Source organism: Acipenser ruthenus, chromosome 32 (genome assembly GCF_902713425.1).
Source record: "Acipenser ruthenus chromosome 32, fAciRut3.2 maternal haplotype, whole genome shotgun sequence".
NCBI lineage: Eukaryota > Metazoa > Chordata > Actinopteri > Acipenseriformes > Acipenseridae > Acipenser > Acipenser ruthenus.
The window spans coordinates 977,381-1,001,737 of NC_081220.1; the positions used below are offsets into that span (position 1 = coordinate 977,381).

At 40.8% G+C, this 24,357-nt stretch overlaps 1 non-coding gene and 1 gene segment (V, D, J or C); both read left to right on the forward strand.

Moving 5' to 3' along the window:
- Positions 1-4,475: 4,475 nt before the first annotated feature.
- trnaw-cca (transfer RNA tryptophan (anticodon CCA)) lies at positions 4,476-4,547 on the forward strand. Its single transcript has one exon. It is a non-coding gene; the product is annotated as a tRNA-Trp (tRNA).
- A 1,802-nt stretch (positions 4,548-6,349) lies between these two features.
- Positions 6,350-7,116, forward strand: LOC131703239 (Ig kappa chain V region K29-213-like). The segment is given in 2 exon segments: positions 6,350-6,425; positions 6,601-7,116. Coding segments are annotated over 2 exon segments (489 nt in total).
- Positions 7,117-24,357: the final 17,241 nt, after the last annotated feature.

Sequence of the window (24,357 nt, forward strand, 5' to 3'; positions counted from 1 at the left end):
TTACATTATATAGAGGACGCTGAGTTTGATGCGAGTCTCGATCAAGCACATTCATATTATTAAACCTGCTCGCAGACTCTCCGGCGCCGTCACTCTGAGTGCTCTTTGAAACGGACTGAGTTTGTATTTATATTCATGTTGGGTTAATCAGAGATGACTATCGGCGGCCCGTCTGTAGTACTACCGGAGATTTTAATTGCACAGTTTGTACCGCTCTGTGCAGCGCCGTCCCGTTTGTAACACGGTAAGTGAACTGCATTCTGCTAAACAAAACATCACAACAGCAGCAGCAGCAGCGCCATCTACTGGACAAGACCCAGACATACACCTCTTGCTGACCTGGGGATCTCTGGCACTGCTCTGGCATGGTTCTCCTCCTACCTCTCCAACCACACTTACCAGGTAACCTGGCGTGGAGCAACCTCCACACCTCACCCTCTCTTAACTGGAGTCCCCCAAGGGTCAGTCTTGGGTCCTCTCCTGTTCTCTCTCTACACCCGCTCCCTGGGCCCCCTCATCGCATCCTATGGTTTCTCATACCATTTCTATGCTGATGATGCTCAGATTTTCCTCTCCTTCCCCACCTCTGACTCCACCATCTCCTCCCGTATCTCTACCTGTCTGTCTGCTATTTCCTCCTGGATGCACTTGCATCACCTCAAACTCAACCTCTCTAAATCTGACCTCCTTTTCTTTCCCTCCTCCTCCCCCTCCTCTGATCTCTCTATCTCTGTTCCTCTGGAATCTACCACACTCTCTCCCTCTTCCTCAGCTAAGAACCTTGGAGTCACCCTGGACCCCTGCCTCTCTTATTCAAAGCACATCTCCACTCTGGCACGCACTTGCAGATTCTTCCTGAGCAACATCCGAAGAATCCGACGCTTCCTCACCAACTATGCTACCCAGCTCCTGGTCCAGGCCCTGGTACTCTCCCGCCTAGACTACTGCAACTCCCTCCTGGCTAGCCTCCCTGCGTCCGCCACCCGTCCGCTCCAGCTCATCCAGAACTCTGCTGCTCGCCTGGTGTTCTCTCTACCTCGCTTCGCCCACGCTACTCCACTACTCCGCTCGCTCCACTGGCTCCCGATCACCGCTCGCATCCAGTTCAAGACTCTTGTACTAGCCTACAGATGCCTTGATCAGACTGCACCCAGCTACCTCCAGACCCTCATCTCTCCCTACACCCCCACTCGACCTCTCCGCTCCGCCTGCACTAGAAGACTGGCTCTACCTCCGCTACGCTCCCCTGCCTCCCGAGCCCGCTCCTTCTCCACCCTTGCTCCGCAGTGGTGGAATGACCTTCCAACAGATGTCAGGACTGCCCAGTCCCTGTCCACATTCCGGCGCCTCCTTAAGACTCACCTCTTCAAACAGCACCTGTAGAACTCCTCTGTTGTATCCTGGGACACTATCACCCTTCATTTAAATATGCTTTATTTTGCTCTTATCTGCCCCCTATTTTACTGCATTTAATCCTGTACCTCAGAATATTGTAATCTGCCAAGTGTTTAATCTGTAGTATTTTGTACTTAATCATATCCTGATGTAACTATCACTATTTAATCATATCCTGATGTAACTTTCACTATTATCTGCTGTATTATTGAATTGTGGTTTGTCACACTTGAGAATTATTGTATTTCTTGTTCTTATTGTATGACTTATATTGTAACACTTGAATGTATTTGTATTTGCTTGCGATTGTAAGTCGCCCTGGATAAGGGCGTCTGCTAAGAAATAAATAATAATACACGTTGAAACAATGATCCACTTCAATATCTACAAAGCCTAAACAAGACACTATTAGCGAAGCCCCGAAAAAGAAAATATTCTACAAAACAGTTTAAAATCAAATATTTAATGGTTAATCTAACCATTTTTAGTTACTGTGGAACTACTTCTCTCAGTGGAAGGTGACATAAATAAAAGTTATTAAAATAAAGTTTAAAGTCTTCTTTATTTACCAACAACAACACACTCCTAGGCCCATTTAATAATAGCAATAATACACTCCAGGGTCTGTGTGTTATCATGAGATATATCACCACTTCCTGGGCGGTTGAAGAACTCGACTTCGTCTAGTGCCTCCCAACGCACCCAAGGCGTGGTGATATTACCTCATGATAACACACACACCCTGTCGTGTGTTACTGCTTCATTAATGTAGTCATTAGGTTTATATGTCACATTCCTTTGTTGTCACTGTATTGTTTTAGATATTCGGGTTGGATACCTCGGAAGCCAGCGGAACTCCAGCGTTTCTCCGACAACCACTGATAACCCCTCCCGTGATGATCGGCGCTGCCATGACAACCCATGACATCACCCGCACAAGTTACAACACGGCGAGTCATTTTTTGTAGCACAGTATTAACGTGTTATTGTTTTCACAAAATAACATCAATAAGATTATCAGATCACCTGCTAGTGTGTACTAAACAAAACCTCAAATATCAGTGAATTGATACAGAGTCAAGCCGTGGCACCAGCAAGAGGTTAAAATGAAATTAATGAAAAAATTACAACATGAAACAAAAATACATGTGGGTATATTTTAATCAAAAATCCATGCATCCATAATTCTGATTATTTATCTAAAAAATCTCACAGCTAATTCTTTACAAATGATCAATTTCTATCTCGGAGTGCTAATGTGGTGTTATAGTTTAACATATTAATGGATTTTAGAAATCATCTATGCTAGTCTGCCCCTCAAACAGTTTTAAATATAATTTAGAATTGAATGGCAGGTAGTATATAAATCAATTTCTAAAACAGGTCGCATTTTGTAATTTAAATAGGCCTACGTATGAGCTACCAAAACGTATTTTTGTTTCATGTCGTTATTAATGTATTTACTTATTTCTTTGGTTAAACTTGAATCCAGCCTTACATTTTAACTTCTTGAAGTTACCACAGCGTGTCTATGTATGAATTACTGACGAGTAATATGAGTGATTTGATTACTCTAGCAGATGAACTGATAATGTATGGATGTTATTTTGTGAAAACAATACAATATTAAAAAAGAAATACTACAACATTTAATAAACAAATAAATTATACACCAAACTGTAGCACATTTGTTTAGTGTTAATATCATAACAAATATACTTATTATAAATACACACTTCCTTTTATTTGTTGGAAAACGTTCTGGAACTGAAGTATATTTTTTAATACAGTCCTATTTGAGTATTTAAAATATGGTTATATTCAAATGCCAGCAACGGTGTGTTAATTTAACGAAGCGCCTAACGCCGCTCGGAACGTTCGCATTTTTAAATCCTAACGGTCTCTGCTCAGCTGAGTGGAATGTTCACGAGCCGGTTGCCTAGCAGCGTCTCCCCCTCCGTCTCTGCCCCGCCCTCTCTCCCTCTCTCGTTGCTCCAGCTAGGAGTTCAAATTTAGCTTCGTTATATTAGCGCAACTCTTTACTAACTTTTACAAATTAGCTTATTAGGGGCTTCGTGTTTTTAAGATGGTTCAGGTGCAGTCCGGGCAGACTGACTGGAGCATCATTACAGTATACCTCACTGCTTTTTTTAATGCTAAATATGTATCTGGTATTCTAAGTATTATCTACAATTAATAATCCAGCTATATTCATATTCAGAATGTAATACAGTATTAAGACAGGGTCTAGTATTATAAATAAATAAACATGCTTAATATTCTGTCTAAATGCATGTTAAATCGTGGAAAGCACTCTTTGTTTAAAATAACACTGAAGACTTCCATTGTTCGACCAGGCTTACAATTAAATATGTTCTTGTTTTTAAATAGATTTTGTGAAGCGCATATGGGGCGCTATAGAAAATATATATGATTAATTAATTGATTGATTGAATGTTAGCCTGAGTTCGGTCTGGCAGGTTTAATTCTTAAAAAGACAACGCCTTTTCGTGATTGTGTTTTAGATTATATTAATCCCTGGTCAAGACAAAGTCTCTCTGGGGTTGGCCGATCATTAGACTGTGGATGTAAGGTCTCCAGTCCCATCGTAGAAGCAAGATAGTTTATTCACAAATAAATACATACACATGTATTTATGTTTCTTTTGTTGGTAAATTAACCCAATACATTATTGCATTCTGTCACGTCATTAGATGAGAAAAGCCCCTTTGTGCCAGTGCGCATTCAGAGGAGACGCGCTGAGAGAATCCATCTTCTGTGTCACTCAGTACTGCCAGCTTTTCCCTATTGGTGATATATTGGTCAGCATAGCTGCTTTCCAAGTAATTGACCAGAGACGATTCCTAGCCAGTACAACTGTGTTTATGCCCACGTTTCAAATAATGAACATTATAAAAGCAAATCGCATTGTTTTATGTTTTCTTTACTTTTAAAGCTGAGAATCTGTTTCCCATGACCCTGGTGATACAGAGTGTTTTCCTAGTATCAGCGTCGGCATTACCGTGTTGGCATGCTTGCTGTGCACTCTAGGATTGCATAACAAGCATGCACTGCGCCAGGACTTTGTGGCGCAATGGTAGCGAGTCTGACTCCAGATCAGAAGGTTGCGTGTTCAAATCACGTCAAGGTCAAAGCCGCGCTACTTCTTTAAAAAATAAAAAAATCATTTTCAGGATATCCTGACTCCCGAATTCCCAGATTTTATGTTTCCAATCCAGGGATTTCTGTATCAGAACCTCCAGCAGACCGAGAGAAAAGGGGCTGAAGCTCCGAGCTTCTCCCAGAGCCCAGGCTGGGCACGTCACTGATCTCCCCCTCACTCTGAACTCATTAAAGAGCCATAGGCTGGAGACAGTGCTGTGTATCAGCTGAGACAGTGACTTTACTGAAGAATTACACAAGTGTTAAACACCACACAGCAGTCTAGGGGCTTCAAGGGGAGTCAGAAACAAACAGGACTTATTATTTCATTAATTCCTTAAGAATTGATATTAAAACACAACTCATACAAACAAAACATGCAGTAATTCTCAACATTGACCACAAGAGGGAGCATGCTGTCCATAATGTAGTAGCAGTGAATTATTCTCTCTTTGATTTCATCCCCAGCAGTTATTAAAAGCTTTACCGGCATACTGATATAAACATTGCTGCATCTTATAATATCAAATAAACACATTAAATACAAATAAAATAACTTTTCCATTGCTGTGTATTTCACTTGAGGGGCTTGAAGGATATATTAGGTGGTATATTATGCCTTTAGTTTTTGAACGCAGCTGAAAATGCCTTAAACATCTCAGACTGCAGTTCCTAACATTGCCCACAACAGTGAGGAGGTACCAGCATCAAAGTGTAAGGACCTCATTTATCACACAGCGGTACTGTGTTAACACGCAGTGAGGCTCTGTACCGTGTGCTACTGTGTACACCTGCTGTATTCACCAAGCAGTGAAGAGCAACCTAACCCGTGGTGAACAATGCGTGTGAAAAGTACCGCATGCGGGTCATTTCAATATAATTAATGATGTTAATGGATGGGAAATGTATGCACATTACATCAGAAATACCACGAGGGAGGGATCTGATATTCAAGACATTATTCACTGAAGGGTGCTAAAATGTTTGGGTCCTCGGCGCGTGTTCAAATACCGTGTTTGTAAAGCAGGCGGTATGTACTGTCACAACATTCAGGAAATAGGGCAGCGCACTGGTGATGCTGTGAGCAGAGCAGGGATCATTCACAAATGAGCTAACTGCCAATCCATCCAATCTTATTTTAGAGATCACTCTAAGGTTAAAGCTTAAGAATATTTATATCATTCTGGTCATTTACCAGCGTTTAGTGAATGAGACCCTGAGTGTCTTCTAGTGTTACTGAAGCCAGTGAGAACTTCACTGCACTTCAATCATGACGGTGCTGCTGTTTAATAAGCAGTACTGCTGCATTACACTTTAATGAGTGCATTAAGGACTGTGCTAATCAGTTTCCAATGCTACACTTAATAGCTGGGCTCTATTGTATAGTCCCACTGTCCTGGGAGTGTTAATGCCAGGGCAGTTAGTAATCTTGCTCTGTCTGACCACACAGTGCAAGAACTGCTTGAAACACACACTCCACACTTGACTCCATTCCAGCTGTGTTGAGTGGAATAAGGGCTCGGCTGATTGGCTCTCCTCATATGCTCCTATTAAAGCTGTTCTTTGTCTAGTCCTGCTGTCCTGGGAGTGTTCCTGCTAAACTGCTAATCTTGCTCTGTCAGAACACACAGCACCAAGCCTGTGTTTACACCACTGCTTGGCTACAAGTGGCTGCTGTGCCAAGGAAGACAATTTGCATAGAAAAGACACTTTGCATTGGCTGCACATGCTTCAGTGCTCTGGGAGTGTTTATAGCCCTGTGAGTTTAACACTTCATGATTGAGAGCTGCCCTTCATGGCAACAGAATCCACAACAACAATGACTTTTATCAGCATCTTCATCTGGGCACTTGTCATCTGCACTCAGGGTAAGAATCATTTAGAAAAACACTTAAAAAAATGTGTGACAACTTTTAATATATAATTATTACAAGTAAAACAGGACATACTGAAAAAAATATGAAAAAGCCTTGAAATTGAATATGTTGTCATAAATTAATTGGTTAATTTATTATAATCTATATTTTTAATTATTACTTTTAGAATCCAGTGGACAGTATACTGTGACTCAGACTCCAGTAGTGAAATCTGTTCTCCCAGGAGACACAGTCGCTCTGAGCTGTAAAGTCAGCAGTGCAGTGTACAGCGATAGCAATGGCCACTGGCTAGCCTGGTACCAACAGAAACCTGGAGAAGCTCCCAAACTCCTGATCTACTTTGCAAGTACCCTTCAGTCTGGGATCCCAACTCGTTTCAGTGGCAGTGGATCTGGGACTGACTTCACTCTGACCATCAGTGGAGTCCAGGCTGAAGATGCAGGAGATTACTACTGTCAGAGTTTCCACAACCCCAGCAGTGGCAATGTGTTCACACAGTGCTACACACCCGTACAAAAACCTCCCTCAGCAGGACTGCACAGCGACTGCACTGATGCAGCTGGGACCTACTGCAGGTGCTGAGGGTGAAGGCAATGAAACGGGACCCGGCCTGTGGAGGAGCTCAACTGCACACAAACACACTGAGCTCAATAACAAGGGCTCAAAATAAAAGACAAGATCAATCTGGTAAATATCTTGATTATTCATGTTTTCTAATACATTGCAGAGGCTGAAGGGCTGTCACTGGATTTATATTTACTAATTTAGTTTCAAATGAAAATGAAAATATAATTCTTTATTTATCTACAGTAAGGAAAAGATAAAGGTGAACATTGTTAATTTTCTGATACTTAAATACAAACTGAAAATAAAGTAAATCAGACACTTTACTCCTCTTAAAGGAAATAAATAAATATATACATGCATTCATACATACATACATAGCATATTACAATCCAACATATTTATATTGCATTTTAAAGCAATCTATGGTTTAAAACACATATTAACGTATTTCAATATTAATATATAAGATTTTTGTTTCATTTCTTTACATGTCTTCAAAGCAATTTAATATTTTTTCAAATTGAAACTATAAAAGAAATAAATATAGTGAAATAAATATGAATAAAATCTATTTCTATAAAGTGTATCAGTAATGCTACAAAATTTAAACCTCACGCTGAAAGTTCAAGCATTTCATTCATTTGTATTTGGTGCGTTGATGCTCAGAAAAGTGTTGATAGTGTGAAAACATGGAGTACGCACACAAACACATTGTTAATTCACCATTGTGCAATTTAAAGAACTATATTAAGGGTGGGGTTTGTTTCTTGTTTCAATTTGCAGATCGTTGATGGTTAGATAATTCATTGTAAATTTCACTTCATTAAGTGTATGTTTGTGGTAATGAGCTGGCTGTTTAACAATACCTGTATCTAATCATCTTCATCAATTGATTAATAACTATTAAGGTTTGTTTGGTTTACAAATTGTAACTTATTTGCCAATCATTGATGTTGGGATATCTGATTGAAAACTTTACTTGATGAAGTGTATGTCTGTGATAATGAATTGTCTGCTTAATAAACCTGTGTTTAATCATGTTCACTAATTGGTAATAACGATATTAAGGGCTGGGTTTGCTTTGTTTCTTTTAAACACTGAGGACGGCTCTTTGGAGTCGAAACACGTCTGTTGTTTGAAGTTTTGGTTTCTGTTTTTAAATAAATGTAGAATGTTTGAAATATCACAATGGTGAATTAACCAGTTTTGTTTTCATGCTACAAAGTGTAGCATTGACAGGAACACAGCCAGATGTTTAGCTGTGGAAGCTGCTGTATGTGCAAGGACTTGGCACTATCAGTGTAAAGCTCTGTGTGGAATGCATGCTTTCACAGGCTGATACAACCAATGCATCGCATTGAAAGAGGAAGAAACCATTCTGACTTCATTGTCAACCATACAGGCATTGTCAGTCAACGAGCAGACTGGGGTCACAGAGTGATATACTGTAAGCAAGGAGCTAGTCAAGTCTTGTGAGGCTTTTGTCTGCTCCTTGTCTGGTAAAGCAGGAGATGATGTTGAATGGGGTTACAGATTGATCTGCAGCAGAAAATGATGCATGCAGCTCTCCGACATGCCCTGCCTGCGCGCACTGCTGTGTTTTGTGTTGTGTGTTGTTTTCAGAGCGGTCGTTGTTTATATTTGTATTTATTTGTAATGATTGCAATGTTAAATCAATCATTTTTCACAGGTATTTATTGCACCGCGCACTTTAGTGTGCTTCTGGTGCTGAACGTTTCCTGCTGTGTATTAATCTGCTGCTAACATTCCATTTCTTTTTATCTGCAATAAAATAAAAGATTCTTTTTTAATTGGAAGAGGCCGTGTTTCTGATCCCATCCTTGATTTGCTTTCAGAATAAAATAACTTGTAACTGTTTTATTTGTCCAGTGTCTTACACACTAATCTGTCGCAGACCGACTCCAAATGTGATTATGTATTTCAATTCTGTGTAAGCCCTGCCTAGCGGGTGTTACAGTTACATAAAATGACTCTATAGAGTCCTAATGCAAAAAGAAAGAGCAAAAAGCAAGTTGGGAAAGGGGAGGAGGGTGTCAGTAAATATCCAGAGTGCTCTGAGGTTTAAACACAAAACACACAGCTGATAGGAAAGAGGAAACACTCTCTGAGCCTCCAGCTCAATACAGGAAATCATGGAATAAAGAGATTCAGTGACAGCTAACACAGGAGCTGCTCTGTGTTCAAGTGAATAACGTGCACTCATTAATGTGACCTCCGAGAGACACAATGCAGATATTAATAGTGACCACACGAGGGAGCCAGAGCACCACTGCTGTCATTACTGTAATAACAGTATAGCAGTAAGACAATTGAAATAGGCAGCAGTTACCTCCCCAGTCAGCCCAGTTCTCCCATTGTTATTATTTGTTTATTTAGCAGACGCCTTTATCCAAGGTGACTTACAGAGACAACGGTGTGTGAACTATACTTCAGCTGCAGAGTCACTTACAATTAAGTCTCACCCGAAAGACAGAGCACAAGGAGGTGAAGTGACTTGCTCAGGGTCACACAATGAATCAGTGGCTGAGGTGGGATTTGAACCGGGGATCTTCTGATTAGAAGCCCGTTTCTTTAACCACTGGAGGAAGGAGCTGCTCACAGTGATGCATGCTGGGAAACACTGACTCTAACATCTCAACATCTGCAACTTCCACCCCTGCCAGTGAATATTAAAGAATGTTAAAATGTCCATTTAGCAGGCCAGCATTTTAAACACAATGATTCTCCCCTTGCTCTCCTCTCTGAGAGTTGCTGTAAGCTGTCTGTCCCACACCCCAGTTATTCCTGCAGACTCACATCAGTGTGTGTCAGCATAGAGGTTACAGCATGTCATTCCACCAGCATGGGAAGGGATTTCTGTTGCAATTCCACATCCCAGCAGCACAGACTGCACTACACTCTGTGACCACAAGAGGGAGAGAGATGGGAATAAAATGACTGCCTCTTAGATCCTCAACTTAACATGAAACTCCTTTAGATTTTCACTTGAAACAAAGTAAATCCAGCAGCACCAGAGCTGTTTAAAATGCGTGTGTGTGTGTCAATGAGTGTGTCTGTGTGTGTGTGCGTGTGTGTGTGTGTGTATGTGTGAGTGAGTGTGTGTGTGTATGTGTATGTGTGTGTGACTGTGTGTGTGTGTGTGCATGTGTGGGTTTGTGTTTGTGTGTGTGAGTGTGTGCATGTGTGTGCGTGTGTGCGTGTGTGTGTGTCAGTGAGTGTGTGTGTCTGTCTGTGTGTGTGTCAGTGTGTGTCAGTGAGTGTGTGTCAGTGAGTGTGTGTGTGTCAGAGAGTCTGTTTGTGCGTGTGTGCGTGCGTGTGTGTGCGTGCGTGTGTGTGCGAGTGCGTGGGCGTGTGTGTGCAAGTGTGTGTGTGCGTGCGTGTGTGTGTCTGTGTGTGTTTGTGTGCATGTGTGTGTGTGTGTGTCTGTCTGTGTGTGTGTGTGTGAGAGAGAGTGTGTGTCTGTCTGTGTGTGTGTGCATGTGTGTGTCAGTGAGTGTGTGTTTGTGTGTGTGAGCATGTGGTTTGTGCTTGTGTGTGTGTGTGTGCGTGTGGTGTGTGTGTGCGTGAGTGTGTGTGTGTGTTTGTGTGTGTGTCTGTCTGTCTGCTGTGTGTGTGTGTGTGTCTGTCTGTGTGTGTGTGTGTCTGTGTGTGTGTGCGTGTGTATGTGTGTGCGTGTGGTGTTTGTGTGTGTGTTTTTGCGTGTGCGTGTGTCAGTGTGTGTGTGTCAGTGTGTGTGTGTGTGTGTGAGTGTGTGTCAGTGTGTGTGTGCGCGCGTGTGTGTGCGTGCGTGTGTGTGTGTATGTGTGTGTGCGTGTGTGTGTATGCATGTGTGTCTGTGTGTGTGTGAGTGTGTGTGTGTGTCTGTCTATGTGTGTGTGTGTGTCTGTGTGTGTGTGTTTGTGTATATATGTGTGTGTATGTGTCAGTGTGTGTGTTAGTGTGTGCATGTGTCCATGTGAGAGTGGTGTGTGTGTGTCAGTGTGTGTATGTGTTGTGTGCGTGCTTGCGTGCGTGTGTGTGTGTGCGTGTGTTTTTTCTGTGTGTGTGTGTGTGTCTGTCTGTCTGTCTGTGTGTGTGTGAGTGTGTGTGTCTGTCTGTGTGTGTTTGTGTGTATCCGTGTGTGTGTGCGTGTGTGTGCGTGTGTGTCAGTGTGTGTGTGTGTCAGTGAGTGTGTTTGTGTGTGTGTGTGTCAGTGAGTATGTGTGTGTGTGTCAGTGAGTGTGTGTGTGTGTGTGCGTGAGTGTGTGTGTCTGTCTGTGTGTGTATGCGTGTGTGTGTGCGTGCATGTGGTGTCTGTGTGTGTGTGTGTGCGTGTGTCAGTGTGTGTGTGTGTCAGTGTGTGTGTGTGCATGTGTGTCTGAGTGTGCATGTGTGTGTGTCAGTGAGTGTGTGTGTGTGTGCATGTGGTTTGTGCTTATGTGTGTGTGCGTGTGGTGTGTTTTTTTTTGTGTGTGTGTGTGTGTCTGTCTGTCTGTCTGTCTGTCTGTGTGTGTGTGTGTGTGTGTTTGTGTGTTGGGGGAGGGGCGGTCTGGTCATTTATTTAATTAATTTTTATAGTTCATTTCATAAGTAAATGAAATCTAAAAACAACTGAAATAAATTCCCGGATTACAAACGGTATAATATTTTGCGTACCGGTACAATATTAAAAAAAACAAAAACACAGTGATGTTGTATCTCTCATATACGTCATTCTCGAGTCTCTTCTTTTTTTATATATATATATTTAGTAGTCACCAATTAGTTGTTTGTTGTTTTTCTCCCCAATTTAATAGTGTCCAATTATTTTTAGGCTCAGCTCACCACTCCTGTGCTGACTCGGGAGCGGTGAAGATGAACTCACGCTGTCCTCTGAAGTGTGTGCCGTTAGCCGCCCACTTCTTTACACACTGCAGACATAAGAAAATAAGAACATAAGACTCACCATGCAGCCACCCAGAGCTACAGCGTTGGAGGACAACGCAGCACTGGGTAGCTTACAGGCAAGCCCGCAGGCGCCCGGCCAGACCACAGGGGGTCGCTGGTGCGCGGTGAGCCGAGGCAACCCTGGCCGACCTAACCCTCCCTCCCACCAGGCAGCGCTCGGCCAATTGTGCGCAGCCCCCTTGGCAGCTCCAGTCCTCGGTCAGCAAATTAATAGCCTGGACTCCAGACTATTGGGCCATCCTGCACTCTACGCGAGGGCTTTTACTGGAAGCGCCACTCGGGAGCCCTTTCTCGAGCCTTTTCACGTTTTCCACAGTGTGTCTTAAATGCTACTGTAATCACTATATCCTAAATTTGTCTTATTGTTCAGCTGCTTTGAAATGCATCTGTACTGCATTTTTATTTTGCCCTTAAAATGCATGACAGTTTACTTAATCATTTTGAAATTGCACTTAACGGTATTGTGATATTCTGTAACAATTTGGATAAGGGAATCTGCTAAGAAAATAAATAAATACATAATACATACATTTGCTGCACAGTCGTGTCAGACATGATGCTAACTCTTGCCTTGCTTGCTGAGGGCAATGATAAAGGTAATGCTCCAGACACTAAAACATAGTGCTGCCCTCAGTGCCAGTGAGAGCTCTTCAGTAACACTAGAAGGAACAGTTTGGACTCCAGACACAGTGTCTTCTAGTGTTCCTGAAGGCTTTCTGATGGAGTGTTTGACATTGTGGATTAACTACCTACAGCATCGCAAGAGCCACTCAACACAGAACCAGACAAGGACTGGCAATCTCTACTACAGCAGGCTTAGTGTCTTCTAGTGTTACTGAAGCCAGTGAGAACTTCACTGCACTTCAGTCATGACGGTGCTGCTGTTTAACAAGCAGTACTGCTGCATTACACTTTAATGAGTGCATTAAGGACTGTGCTAATCAGGTTCCAATGCTACTCTTAATAGCTGGGCTCTATTGTATAGTCACACTGTCCTGGGAGTGTTAATGCCAGGGCAGTTACTAATCTTGCTCTGTCTGAACACACAGTGCAAGTACTGCTTTAATTTTGGAGTGGTGCATAGACTAGCCTACAGACATTTCACTCGAGACAGTTTAGTTTTAGTACAGGCATTCCAACCTGCCTGGGAATCAAACCCAGGCGGCGACGGTGAGAACGCTGAATCCTAACCACTAGAGCACCAGGGAAGCAGGTTACTGATGTGAGCATCTGGGGTGGAATGAATTATTACCTGTGCAAAGAAGGTGCAGCAATCCTGCTGAACATCCTCACTACATGAGCAGCGTGCTACTGGGCTGTGGAATTATTCTCTCCCTCTTGTGGTCACAGAGTGTAGTGCAGTCTGTGCTGTGGAATTACTCTCTCCCTCTTGTGGTCACAGAGTGTAGTGCAGTCTGTGCTGCTGGGCTGTGGAATTGCAACAGAAATCCCTTCCCATGCTGGTGGAATGACATGCTGTAACCTCTATGCTGACACACACTGATGTGAGTCTGCAGGAATAACTGGGGTGTGGGACAGACAGCTTACAGCAACTCTCAGAGAGGAGAGCGGGAGAATCATTGTGTTTAAAATGCTGGCCTGCTAAAGGGACATTTTAACATTCTTTAATAATCACTGGCAGGGGTGGAAGCTGCAGATGTTGAGATATTAGAGTCAGTGTTTCCCAGCATGCATCACTGTGAGCAGCACCTTCCTCCATACACAGACCACACTGTAGTGTTTAGATGACTGGGTGTGAGGAGCCTTGTGTTAACAATGGGAGAAATGGGCTGACTGGGGAGGTAACTGCTGCCTATTTCAATTGTGTTATTACTGTGTTATTACATTATGGACAGCAGTGGTGCTCTGGCTCCCTCTTGTGGTCAGTGTGAATGATGGCAGTGTGTGCAGCTTGGCAGGGCACTGATGCCTGTTTCCAGGCTATACAAACACAGAGGGATTCAATCAAACATTAAGCTCACAGTTTAATAGAAGAGTGGATTAGTTCTATTTGTATATGTGTTCTAAGCGCTGCACTTCTGTTTCAATAAGTGGCACAGACACTTCTATGAGATCTGAGCTGTGAACACAGGTGGGACTTGATAGGGTTGGGTGACTCACAGTACAGTTAGATTATCCTTCCTGTAGTTTTATGTTTAGCCTCTCAGTGCTTTCCTGCTCTCTAGGAGGGGCATTAGAAATCTGCCTGTTCAGAATGAACTGGCCCATAAGTGTTGAGACATGTGTGCCAGGGAGCTGCTGCACACATAAGGAATGAAGGAGACCAGGTGGGTAACAAGGATGACACAGGAGGCAAGACAATGAAGAATAAACTGCCTTCAATAACACTGATGTGCTGCTCCTTAATAAAAAATAAGAATTCACTCAGAAATGTATGAATTCCTCATTTATTTATTTTTATTCCAATTTAGATACATTATTTTTTATTATAATAAGTTATAATCTGAGGTATATCAATCTAGTATTAACATGTTTTTTTCAGTAATTAAGAATAAAGTGTAAAATTCTATTTCATAAGAAGACATGGTTTGTTCATTGTAATTAACAGTAATTTGTGTCTTGATTTTCATCTTAACAATATGTTAAAGTCTGATGTTATTCATTTATGTATTAATATTAGTTTTGAAAATACATTAAAACACATCAGATTGACACAATGAAAAATATCCAGCTGGACTCCACAGAGTCAGACAGTGTAACTACACATCACTGCAATACTGGGCTTTGCTGTTTGCTGGACTTCTTTTTTAATATGTTGTCCAGTGGATCATAAATAAATCAATCTCAATATGCATACAGTTCAATTGTTTTAAAAAATAAACATCATTCTGTTTGTATATAGAATGTGTTGCTGATGAAGTGGAATCATTAAAAGAGTAAAATGAAAAAAGGAAATAATACAATTTGAAGTTAAATATGCAATTTATATATATATATATATATATATATATATATATATATATATATATATATATATATATATATATATACATTTACTGAAAGAGAAGCAAAATGTTTGGTTTACTTTATTTTCAGCTTGTATTTAAGTAATAGAAAATGAACAATGTTCACCTGCAGTCCTGCTGAGGGAGGTTTTTGTACGGGTGTGTAGCACTGTGTGAAAACAACACTACTGCTGGGCATGTGTGCACTCTGACAGTAGTAATCTCCTGCATCTTCAGCCTGGACTCCACTGATGGTCAGAGTGAAGTCAGTCCCAGATCCACTGCCACTGAAACGAGTTGGGATCCCAGACTGAAGGGTACTTGCAGCATAGATCAGGAGTTTGGGAGCTTCTCCAGGTTTCTGTTGGTACCAGGCTAGCCAGTTGCCATCACTATCACTGTACACTGCTGTGCTGACTTCACAGCTCAGAGCAACTGTGTCTCCTGGGAGAACAGATTTCACTGCTGGAGTCTGAGTCACAGTATACTGTCCACTGGATTCTGAAAATAATAAATAATAATATAGAAAATTAGAATAAATTAGTGAATTAAATTATGAAAACGCATTACATTTCAGCACATTTGCATTTCATCTTTTTAATTTCCCTGTTTTACTTTGTATTAAGAATTGTCCCAGAAAGAGATATTTCTTTAAACATGTTTTTCTAAATGATTCTTACCCTGAGTGCAGATGACAAGTGCCCAGATGAAGATGCTGATAAAAGTCATTGTTGTTGTGGATTCTGTTGCCATGAAGGGCAGCTCTCAATCATGAATTGTTAAACTCACAGGACTATAAACACTCCCAGAGCACTGAAGCATGTGCTGCCAATGCAAAGTGTCTTTTCTATGCAAATTGTCTTCCTTGGCACAGCAGCCACTTCTAGCCAAGCAGTGCTCTTAAGTTTAAACTCATTTTCAGCTGATGCAGTTTCTTTGCTATTCTATAAAAAAACTAAAGTTTCCTCTTGCAGGCAAAAAGAATAAAGAAATAGCTGATAGTTTTCTTTGTGTTGAGTTTGTACAAACACAGCTATTTCTCTCTATTCTCCCTTCTCTCAAACAATTCATCTTAGCCACAGCTGTGATTATGTAGCTTTGTTACACAGTATAAATAATGATTAATTGTCAAATATTAAAATCAGAGCTGCAGGTTGACAGAAGTTCAATGCGCTACCCATTGCACCACAGATGTTGGCTGCCATTTTTGCAAATTCTTGGGGGGGGAGAGAATATATATATAGATAGATAGATACACACACACACACACACACACACACACTGCTGTGCAAAAGCCACATTCAGGAGTTGCAATGTATATGGATGTTGTAGCATCAGTTGTTTACTTCGGGCCTCCGCTGGCTTGTTGTTTAGCAGCTTTGACTTTTGTTGATGCAGCTTGGTTTGGGTGGGTGAGGCCAGGCTTGTTGTTTAGCGGTCTTTGTCTGTTGTTGATGCAGCTTGGTTTGGGTGGGGGATGTCAGGCTTGTTGTTTAGCGGTCTTTGACTGTTGTTGATGCAGCTTGGTTTGGGAGGGGGAGGTCAGGCTTGTTGTTTAGCTGTCTTTGACTGTTGTTGATGCAGCTTGGTTTGGGTGGGGGGTGGACAGGCTTGTTGTTTAGCGGTCTTTGACTGTTGTTGATGCAGCTTGGTTTGGGTGGGGGATGTCAGGCTTGTTGTTTAGCGGTCTTTGTCTGTTGTTGATGCAGCTTGGTTTGGGAGGGGGAGGTCAGGCTTGTTGTTTAGCGGTCTTTGACTGTTGTTGATGCAGCTTGGTTTGGGAGGGGGAGGTCAGGCTTGTTGTTTAGCGGTCTTTGACTGTTGTTGATACAGCTTGGTTTGGGTGGGGGATGTCAGGCTTGTTGTTTAGCGGTCTTTGTCTGTTGTTGATGCAGCTTGGTTTGGGAGGGGAAGGTCAGGCTTGTTGTTTAGCGGTCTTTGACTGTTGTTGATGCAGCTTGGTTTGGGTGGGGAATCCAGGCTTGTTGTTTAGCGGTCTTTGACTGTTGTTGATGCAGCTTGGTTTGGGTGGGGGGAGGCCAGGCTTGTTGTTTAGAGGTCTTTGGTTCGTGTTGATCAGGGTCTTCATGAACTTGTGATCACGGCAGCTCAGGGTGAAGTGTGCATGGCAGCTGGTGTGAGGTGTTGTGGTGACGAGTCCATCACATGTACCCAGTGGTTCTCAACGGGGGGGTGGGGGGGGGGAGAGAAGCAATGCAAGGATGGAGGACGAGAAGCATCCATAAAAAATAGAAAGGCCATATATATAGAGATTTCCAGTTGGATCTACCAGGATTAGAAATATGTGGGGAAATAGCGCCGCCTGCAGAAAGGAAATCTTACAGCACCTGGTATTCCCAGGCAGTCTCCCGTTCCAAGTAGTAAACAGGCCCGACTTTGCTCAGCTTCTGAGATCAGACGAGGAAGGACATTCTCAAGGTGGTACAGCCATAACACTGGTTTATTTTCTTTCATAGTAACTAATACCACTATAAGCAGATTTCTCATTCATGACAAACTGTAACACGTGTTGCAGCTCTGGACTCCACCACACATGCGCAGAGCCTAACTGCTATGAGATTCATGAAACTTTATAAACATCAACCAAACTACAAACTTAAACACAGTCAATCATGGAATCAAACAAACACCTTACCAAAAAGCAGAGTCTGCTGACAGGAGATGCTTACTGAAATGAATACTTTCATAAATTAGTTATTATATACATGGTTCTGGTGTGACGGATTGCTGCAATTGTATTTCTCATTTGAAAGTCTCCCAGCTGTGCTTACACCACGTGACCGCTGTCTCCACATAAGGAAGACACTCCATGTGAGATTCTAGAGCTTCTTACTGTGAGACTTTCTCTTGGAGTCGAAAGCAGTTCAATCAAGCTGGAAAGTGTGTTTCCCCCTCAGCTGCCATGGTAACGGACGACACGTCCTCTACAGCGTGAGGTAAAACAATGGCAGCGTCACCCTCATCATCAGCAGTCATCGTTAACAAGGCCAGCAGGGGGCGTTAAAGGCACAGTTTGCACAGCGTGGTACATTTCCTGTTGTGTGTTATTCCTTTTTTATATATAATATATTTGATTCAATTTTACTTTGTTTTTAAATGCAGTGGTGCATTTTGTCTTGAACTGTGAGCGGTGTATGTGGTATACTGAGAACTTAATATTGTATGGCTACTCCCTTTGTATGGAGGATATTCTACATCAAAATAAAAATAAATGAAGAAATGAAGAAATAAATGCACAGTCATGCATTTATACATTCGTTTATTTCAATATGTATTTATTTCACAATTTCCGCAAACCTATTTTTCTGCTTTGCTTTTTAGATTTCGATGCTTTTCTGTTTTGTTTTACATTTCACTGTGGCAAAACAACTCCTGTCAATAAATATTTAAATAAATAAATATAGAAATAAATGAACGAATAAATACATTTCTGTGAATGTATTTATTTATTTCGCTATATATTCATTTACGGTATATTGGAATTGTCCGTACAATAAAATCAATTAAAAAAATACCAGCGTGTTTTATCTGTACTTTTAAAAGTCGACCTTGAATAATCTCCTCAATAGATAAAATCTCTGCCCAAATCCTGGAGGAAATAAAACAGCAACCCCAGAACTAAAATTAGAACCGTGTCTTAAAATACAGTCGCCCCTCCACTCAGACTGCAGTGAGACTGATTACTGCTGTCCGAGTGTGTCTCCTGCAATAAAATCACGTTTGAACGCTTGCTGTTTAAAAAAATCAAATAAGTGTGCTCTTTTATTAAAATCCCTGCACCCGTTCACGTTAAAAGAGCCTAAAATAATTTTCTCCATCCCAAAATAACAAACACATTAAAATAATTTTAAAAAATCTTATTAAATTAGCCATTAAAAATGTTTAGATGCGGCTTACGTTTTCCGAACTAAGCTTAAACACACCAGCAACCTTCTTTTGTAGAATGGCTGTAACCTTTCTGTTGTGGTCCCTCTCCCCACACACAGCTACAGCACCCATTCTTATTTCTATCAGGCCATTCCCAGTTTGTTTAAAACAGCTGCTCCCTGTTGTGCATTTGGTCAATCTCTTCAAGGATATATAATAGAGAAAACATTGTTTTTCTATTGGGTGATTCCCTACCTCTCATGAAGCAGGTCTTTACATTGTATGGAAAGGTGTCCTTATTTAACATGTCGTCTCAGATTCTCAGTGAGATCACATGCTCACACATGTTTGAATAGAAACACAGCTGCACATGGGCACATATACAAAGCGTTACTTGGAGAGCGTGCTTGATTGATTTGCCCCAGCTCATAATCACTGCACCGAGTCAGGTTTGACCAGTAGACTCCTTTCTTCTCCCAGCTCCTCACAGCCACCCTGTGATGTCACAAGTGTCCCGTGACAGGCCTTGTTCACAGACTGACAAAAACATTGTGTTTATATAGAGATTTTCTTCATCTCTCAATTATTTTAAAATCTCTTTATTTGCATTCATGACAACAAATGCTCAAACTGTTGACCAGTATAAATGCTGTCCTGCCAAAACAACACGATCTGCTGTTACATGAAACTGGGTAAAAGCCTGTCTCTTTCTGTAAAGCTTTTTCAGCAATAAAACTGTTAGCATCAATGTCTCGTTTTGGACTGGTTTATTTCACATGACATGTATTCTTGTCAAACTGCCACCACTGAAATCATTCAAAAAGCACTCTTTATTGACAACAAAGAACTCTTAACAGGCAAGGGAGGATTCATGTATTTCCTCTTTCTTCTGCATTGCATATTTAGTAAAGGAGAAAGTGCCTGATTGTTTCTATAATGTCATCGGTTTAGCCGTTCAAAAGCACGTTGCTCTTTCCCAGGTAATTGTTACTTGCATATTTTGGGTAAACCAAGAGGCATGATGGGATGCTGGAGGCGTTATGGCAAACCCTGCTTTTACTTTATTGTGTGCTCCCTACATTAAACTGGTTATTGAACCTGGACCATATCTCATCTTTCACTTCTACTAATGAATTACTCTCCAATTCTGGGAAAACAAAACACAAATGTGTGTATTGTATTATCATGATGTGCTAGAATTGACCTTGCTCTAAAGACGCACTGTACTGTCTGTATTAACTTGTATTATAACAAGGTCAAGTTTATCGATTAATGTCAGTGGGCATTTGGACAGCGTTTAAATACTGCCACTTCTATAACATAAGAATATAAGAAAGTTTACAAACGAGAGGAGGCCATTCAGCCCATCTTGCTCGTTTGGTTGTTAGTAGCTTATTGATCCCAGAATCTCAACAAGCAGCTTCTTGAAGGATCCCAGGGTGTCAGCTTCAACAACATTACTGGGGAGTTGGTTCCAGACCCTCGCAATTCTCTGTGTAAACTGCTGTCTAACTGTCTCCCAGGATACTGTTACCATATAGGTCATTTTCCATTTTGGATCTTATTATAGTTTCCATAAGTTTACATATAATAGAAGTCAGGCTTATCGGTCTGTAGTTACATGGTTCGGTTTTGCCTTCTTTTTTGTGGATCGGTATTACGTTTGCAATTCTCCAGTCTGTCGCTACAACCCCTGTGTCAAGAGACTGTTGCATGATCTTGGTTAGCGGTTTGTAAATAACTTGTTTCATGTCTTTGAGTACTATTGGGAGGATCTTATCCGACCCAGGGGATTTGTTTATTTTAAGAGATCCTAGTCCCTTTAACACTTCTGCCTCTGTTATGCTAAAGTTATTTAAAACTGGATAGGAACAGGTTGACATGTGGGGCATGTTGTCCATATCCTCCTTTGTAAAAACTTGTTAAAAGTAATCATTTAATATATTTGCTATTTGTTTTCTTCGTCTATGATTTTGCCATTTGTATCTCTTAGACATTTAACCTCCTCTTTGAATGTTCTCTTGCTGTTATAATATTGAAAAAAACATTTTGAAATTGGTTTTAGCCCCCTAAGCAATGTTCATTTGTATCTATGTCTCTTGGCCTTTCTAACTTCCTTTTTGACTTGTGTTTGCAGTTCCAAATAGGAGGAGTGGCAAACACTGTTGCAGCAGCAAAGGTCATTCAAAATGATCTAGACAGCATTCAGAACTGGACAGACACATGGCAAATGACATTTAATAGAGAAAAGTGTAAGGTACTGCACACAGGCAATACATTTCTCCCCCCTTCCTTTCTATATTGGTTAATTGTGGGCTCTAGTGTTTTTTTTTTAACATCACTGAGTCCCTTGTCCCTGTGCAACCACAATGTAGAAACATATAGAGAATGTATGGGAATGGTCAATAAACATCACTGCTGTTTCTCTTAAAGCGTGTTTATTTATTTCTAATACTGGACCCTGTCTTAATACTGTATTACATTCTGAATATGAATATAGCTGAATTATTAATTGTAGATAATACTTAGAATACCAGATACATATTTAGCATTAAAAAGTCGTGCATTATTTTGTGTATCAGCCGCCACACGAAGCTGAGCGCAGTGCGGTATACTGTAATGATGCTGCAGTCAGTCTGCCCGGACTGCACCTGAACCATCTTAAAAACACGAAGCCCCTAATAAGCTAATTTGTAAAAGTTAGTAAAGAATTGCGCTAATATAACGAAGCTAAATTTGAACTCATAGCTGGAGCAACGAGAGAGGGCGAGAGGGCGGGGCAGAGAAGGAGGGGGAGACGCTGCTAGGCAACCGGCTCGTGAACATTCCACTCAGCTGAGCAGAGACCGTTAGGATTTAAAAATGCGAACGTTCCGAGCGGCGTTAGGCGCTTCGTTAAATTAACACACCGTTGCTGGCATTTTAATTTTGAAGAAAACCATATTTTAAATACTCAAATAACACTGTATTAAAAAAATACTTTATTTCAGTTCCAGACCGTTTTCCAACAAATAAAAGGAAGTGTGTATTTATAATAAGTATATTTGTTATGATATTAAGACTAAACAAATGTGCTACAGTTTGGTGTATAATTTATTTATTTATTAAATGTTGTAGTATTTCTTTTTTTAATATTGTCTTGTTTTCACAAAATAACATCCATACATTATCAGTTCATCTGCTAGAGTAATCAAATCACAAATATTACTCTTCAGTAATTCATACATAGACACGCTGTGGTAACTTCAATAAGTTAAAATGTAAGGCTGGATTCAAGTTTAACCAAAGAAATAAGTAAATACATTAATAACGACATGAAACAAAAATACGTTTTGGTAGTTCATACGTAGGCCTATCTAAATTACAAAATGCGACCTGTTTTAGAAATTGATTTATATACTACCTGCCATTTAAATCTAAATTATATTTAAAACTGTTTGAGGGGCAGACTAGCATAGATGATTTCTAAAATCCATTAATATATTAAACTATACACCACATTAGCACTCCGAGAAATATAGAAATGGATCATTTGTAAAGAATTAGCTGTGAGATTTAGATAAATAATCAGAATTATGGATGCATGGATTTCTGATTAAAATACACCCACATGTATTCTTGTTTCATGTCGTAATTTATTTATTAATTTCATTTTAACCTCTTGCTGGTGGCACGGCTTGTCTCTGTATCAATTCACTGATATTTGAGGTTTTGTTTAGTACACACTAGCAGGTGATCTGATAATCTTATTGATGTTATTTTGTGAAAACAATAACACGTTAATACTGTGCTACAAAAAATGACTCGCCGTGTTGTAACTTGTGCGGGTGATGTCATGGGTTGTCATGGCAGCGCCGATCATCACGGGAGGGGTTATCAGTGGTTGTCAGAGAAACGCTGGAGTTCCGCTGGCTTCCGAGGTATCCAACCCGAATATCTAAATCAATACAGTGACAACAAAGGAATGTGACATATAAACCTAATGACTACATTAATGAAGCAGTAATACACGACAGGGTGTGTGTGTTATCATGAGGTAATATCACCACGCCTTGGGTGCGTTGGGAGGCACTAGACGAAGTGGAGTTCTTCAACCGCCCAGGAAGTGGTGATATATCTCATGATAACACACAGACCCTGGAGTGTATTATTGCTATTATTAAATGGGTCTGGGAGTGTGTTGTTGTTGGTAAATAAAGAAGACTTTAAACTTTATTTTAATAATTTTTATTTGTGTAACCTTCCACTGATAGAAGTAGTTCAACAGTAACTAAAAATGGTTAGATTAACAATTAAACATTTGATTTTAAACAGTTTTGTGTAATATTTTCTTTTTCGGTGCTTCGGCTAATAGTTTCTTGTTTAGTCTTTGTAGATATTGAACTGGATCATTGTTTTAACGTGCATGTCTGGGTTTTGTCCAGTAGATGGCGGTGCTGCTGTTGTGATGTATTGTTTAGCAGAATGCAGTTTACTTACCGTGTTGTAAACGGGACGGCGCTGCACAGAGTGGTACAAACTGTGCAATTAAAATCTCCAGTAGTACCACAGACGGGCCGCCCATAGTCATCTCTGATTAACCCAACATGAATATAAATACGAACTCAGTGTGTTTCAAAGAGCAGTCCGTTGCAAAGAGCACACAGAGTGACGGCGCCGGAGAGTTTGATAGCAGATTTAACATGAATGTGCCTGATCGAGTCTTGCATCAAAATCAGCGTCCTCTATATAATATAAACACATTACACAAGGGGTTGCCAGCGGGTGTAGTGAATTCAGTTCCAGTAATCGAGCACTCTCTCTCATATATATCCTCCTGTTTTACCAAACAGCTCAAAGAATGGAACTTCTGGTTCGGACTGGTGCGCGGATCTAAAGATTCCCCGCATCGGGTGTACCGGTTTGTTACGGAACGTGTTCCGTGAAAGGAGTTCATCCAGTAAAAGACTATATAAAACTAGTCAAAACAAACATGAAGAGAACAACATGTGGTTAAGTAACAGTTTGTTTAACCAATTCCTCATAAAATAAGACTCAGTTGTACACACCGTATTAAAAACTGAAAAGTTAAACTAATACCTTACTTGGAGCTCTCACCAGGGACCACTTCCAGTAAAAGACGTATAAACCGCAGTGAACAAAATGAAAACTTGCATTCATAACAGAAAAAAAAACTCTGATGCTAGAACATAATAAATTTTTTATATATAATTTATGTTGATAATGTAACCCTAAAACTTTGCATACTGAAAGTAGCATGTCAAAGCAAGAAGGAATATAAAAATAGGGTTACAGCTCCATGGAGGAGGAAAGTCTGCCCCCGGGTTCACAATGAATTAATGAAGGGTCCTTGAATAACACACCATCCTGAGAATGGCCTGATCAGGAAACAAGCAAAGCATTCAATGCAGTAAGAGGAGAGAATCCCATTAACATGGCCATTCTGACACACACCAATATATAAATCTGTGTAGAATTAGTCAAGCACCTACCCAAAAAAAAAAAAAAAAACACCCCCACACAGTCCAAACAGCCTTTACAAGCAAGATTTTTTT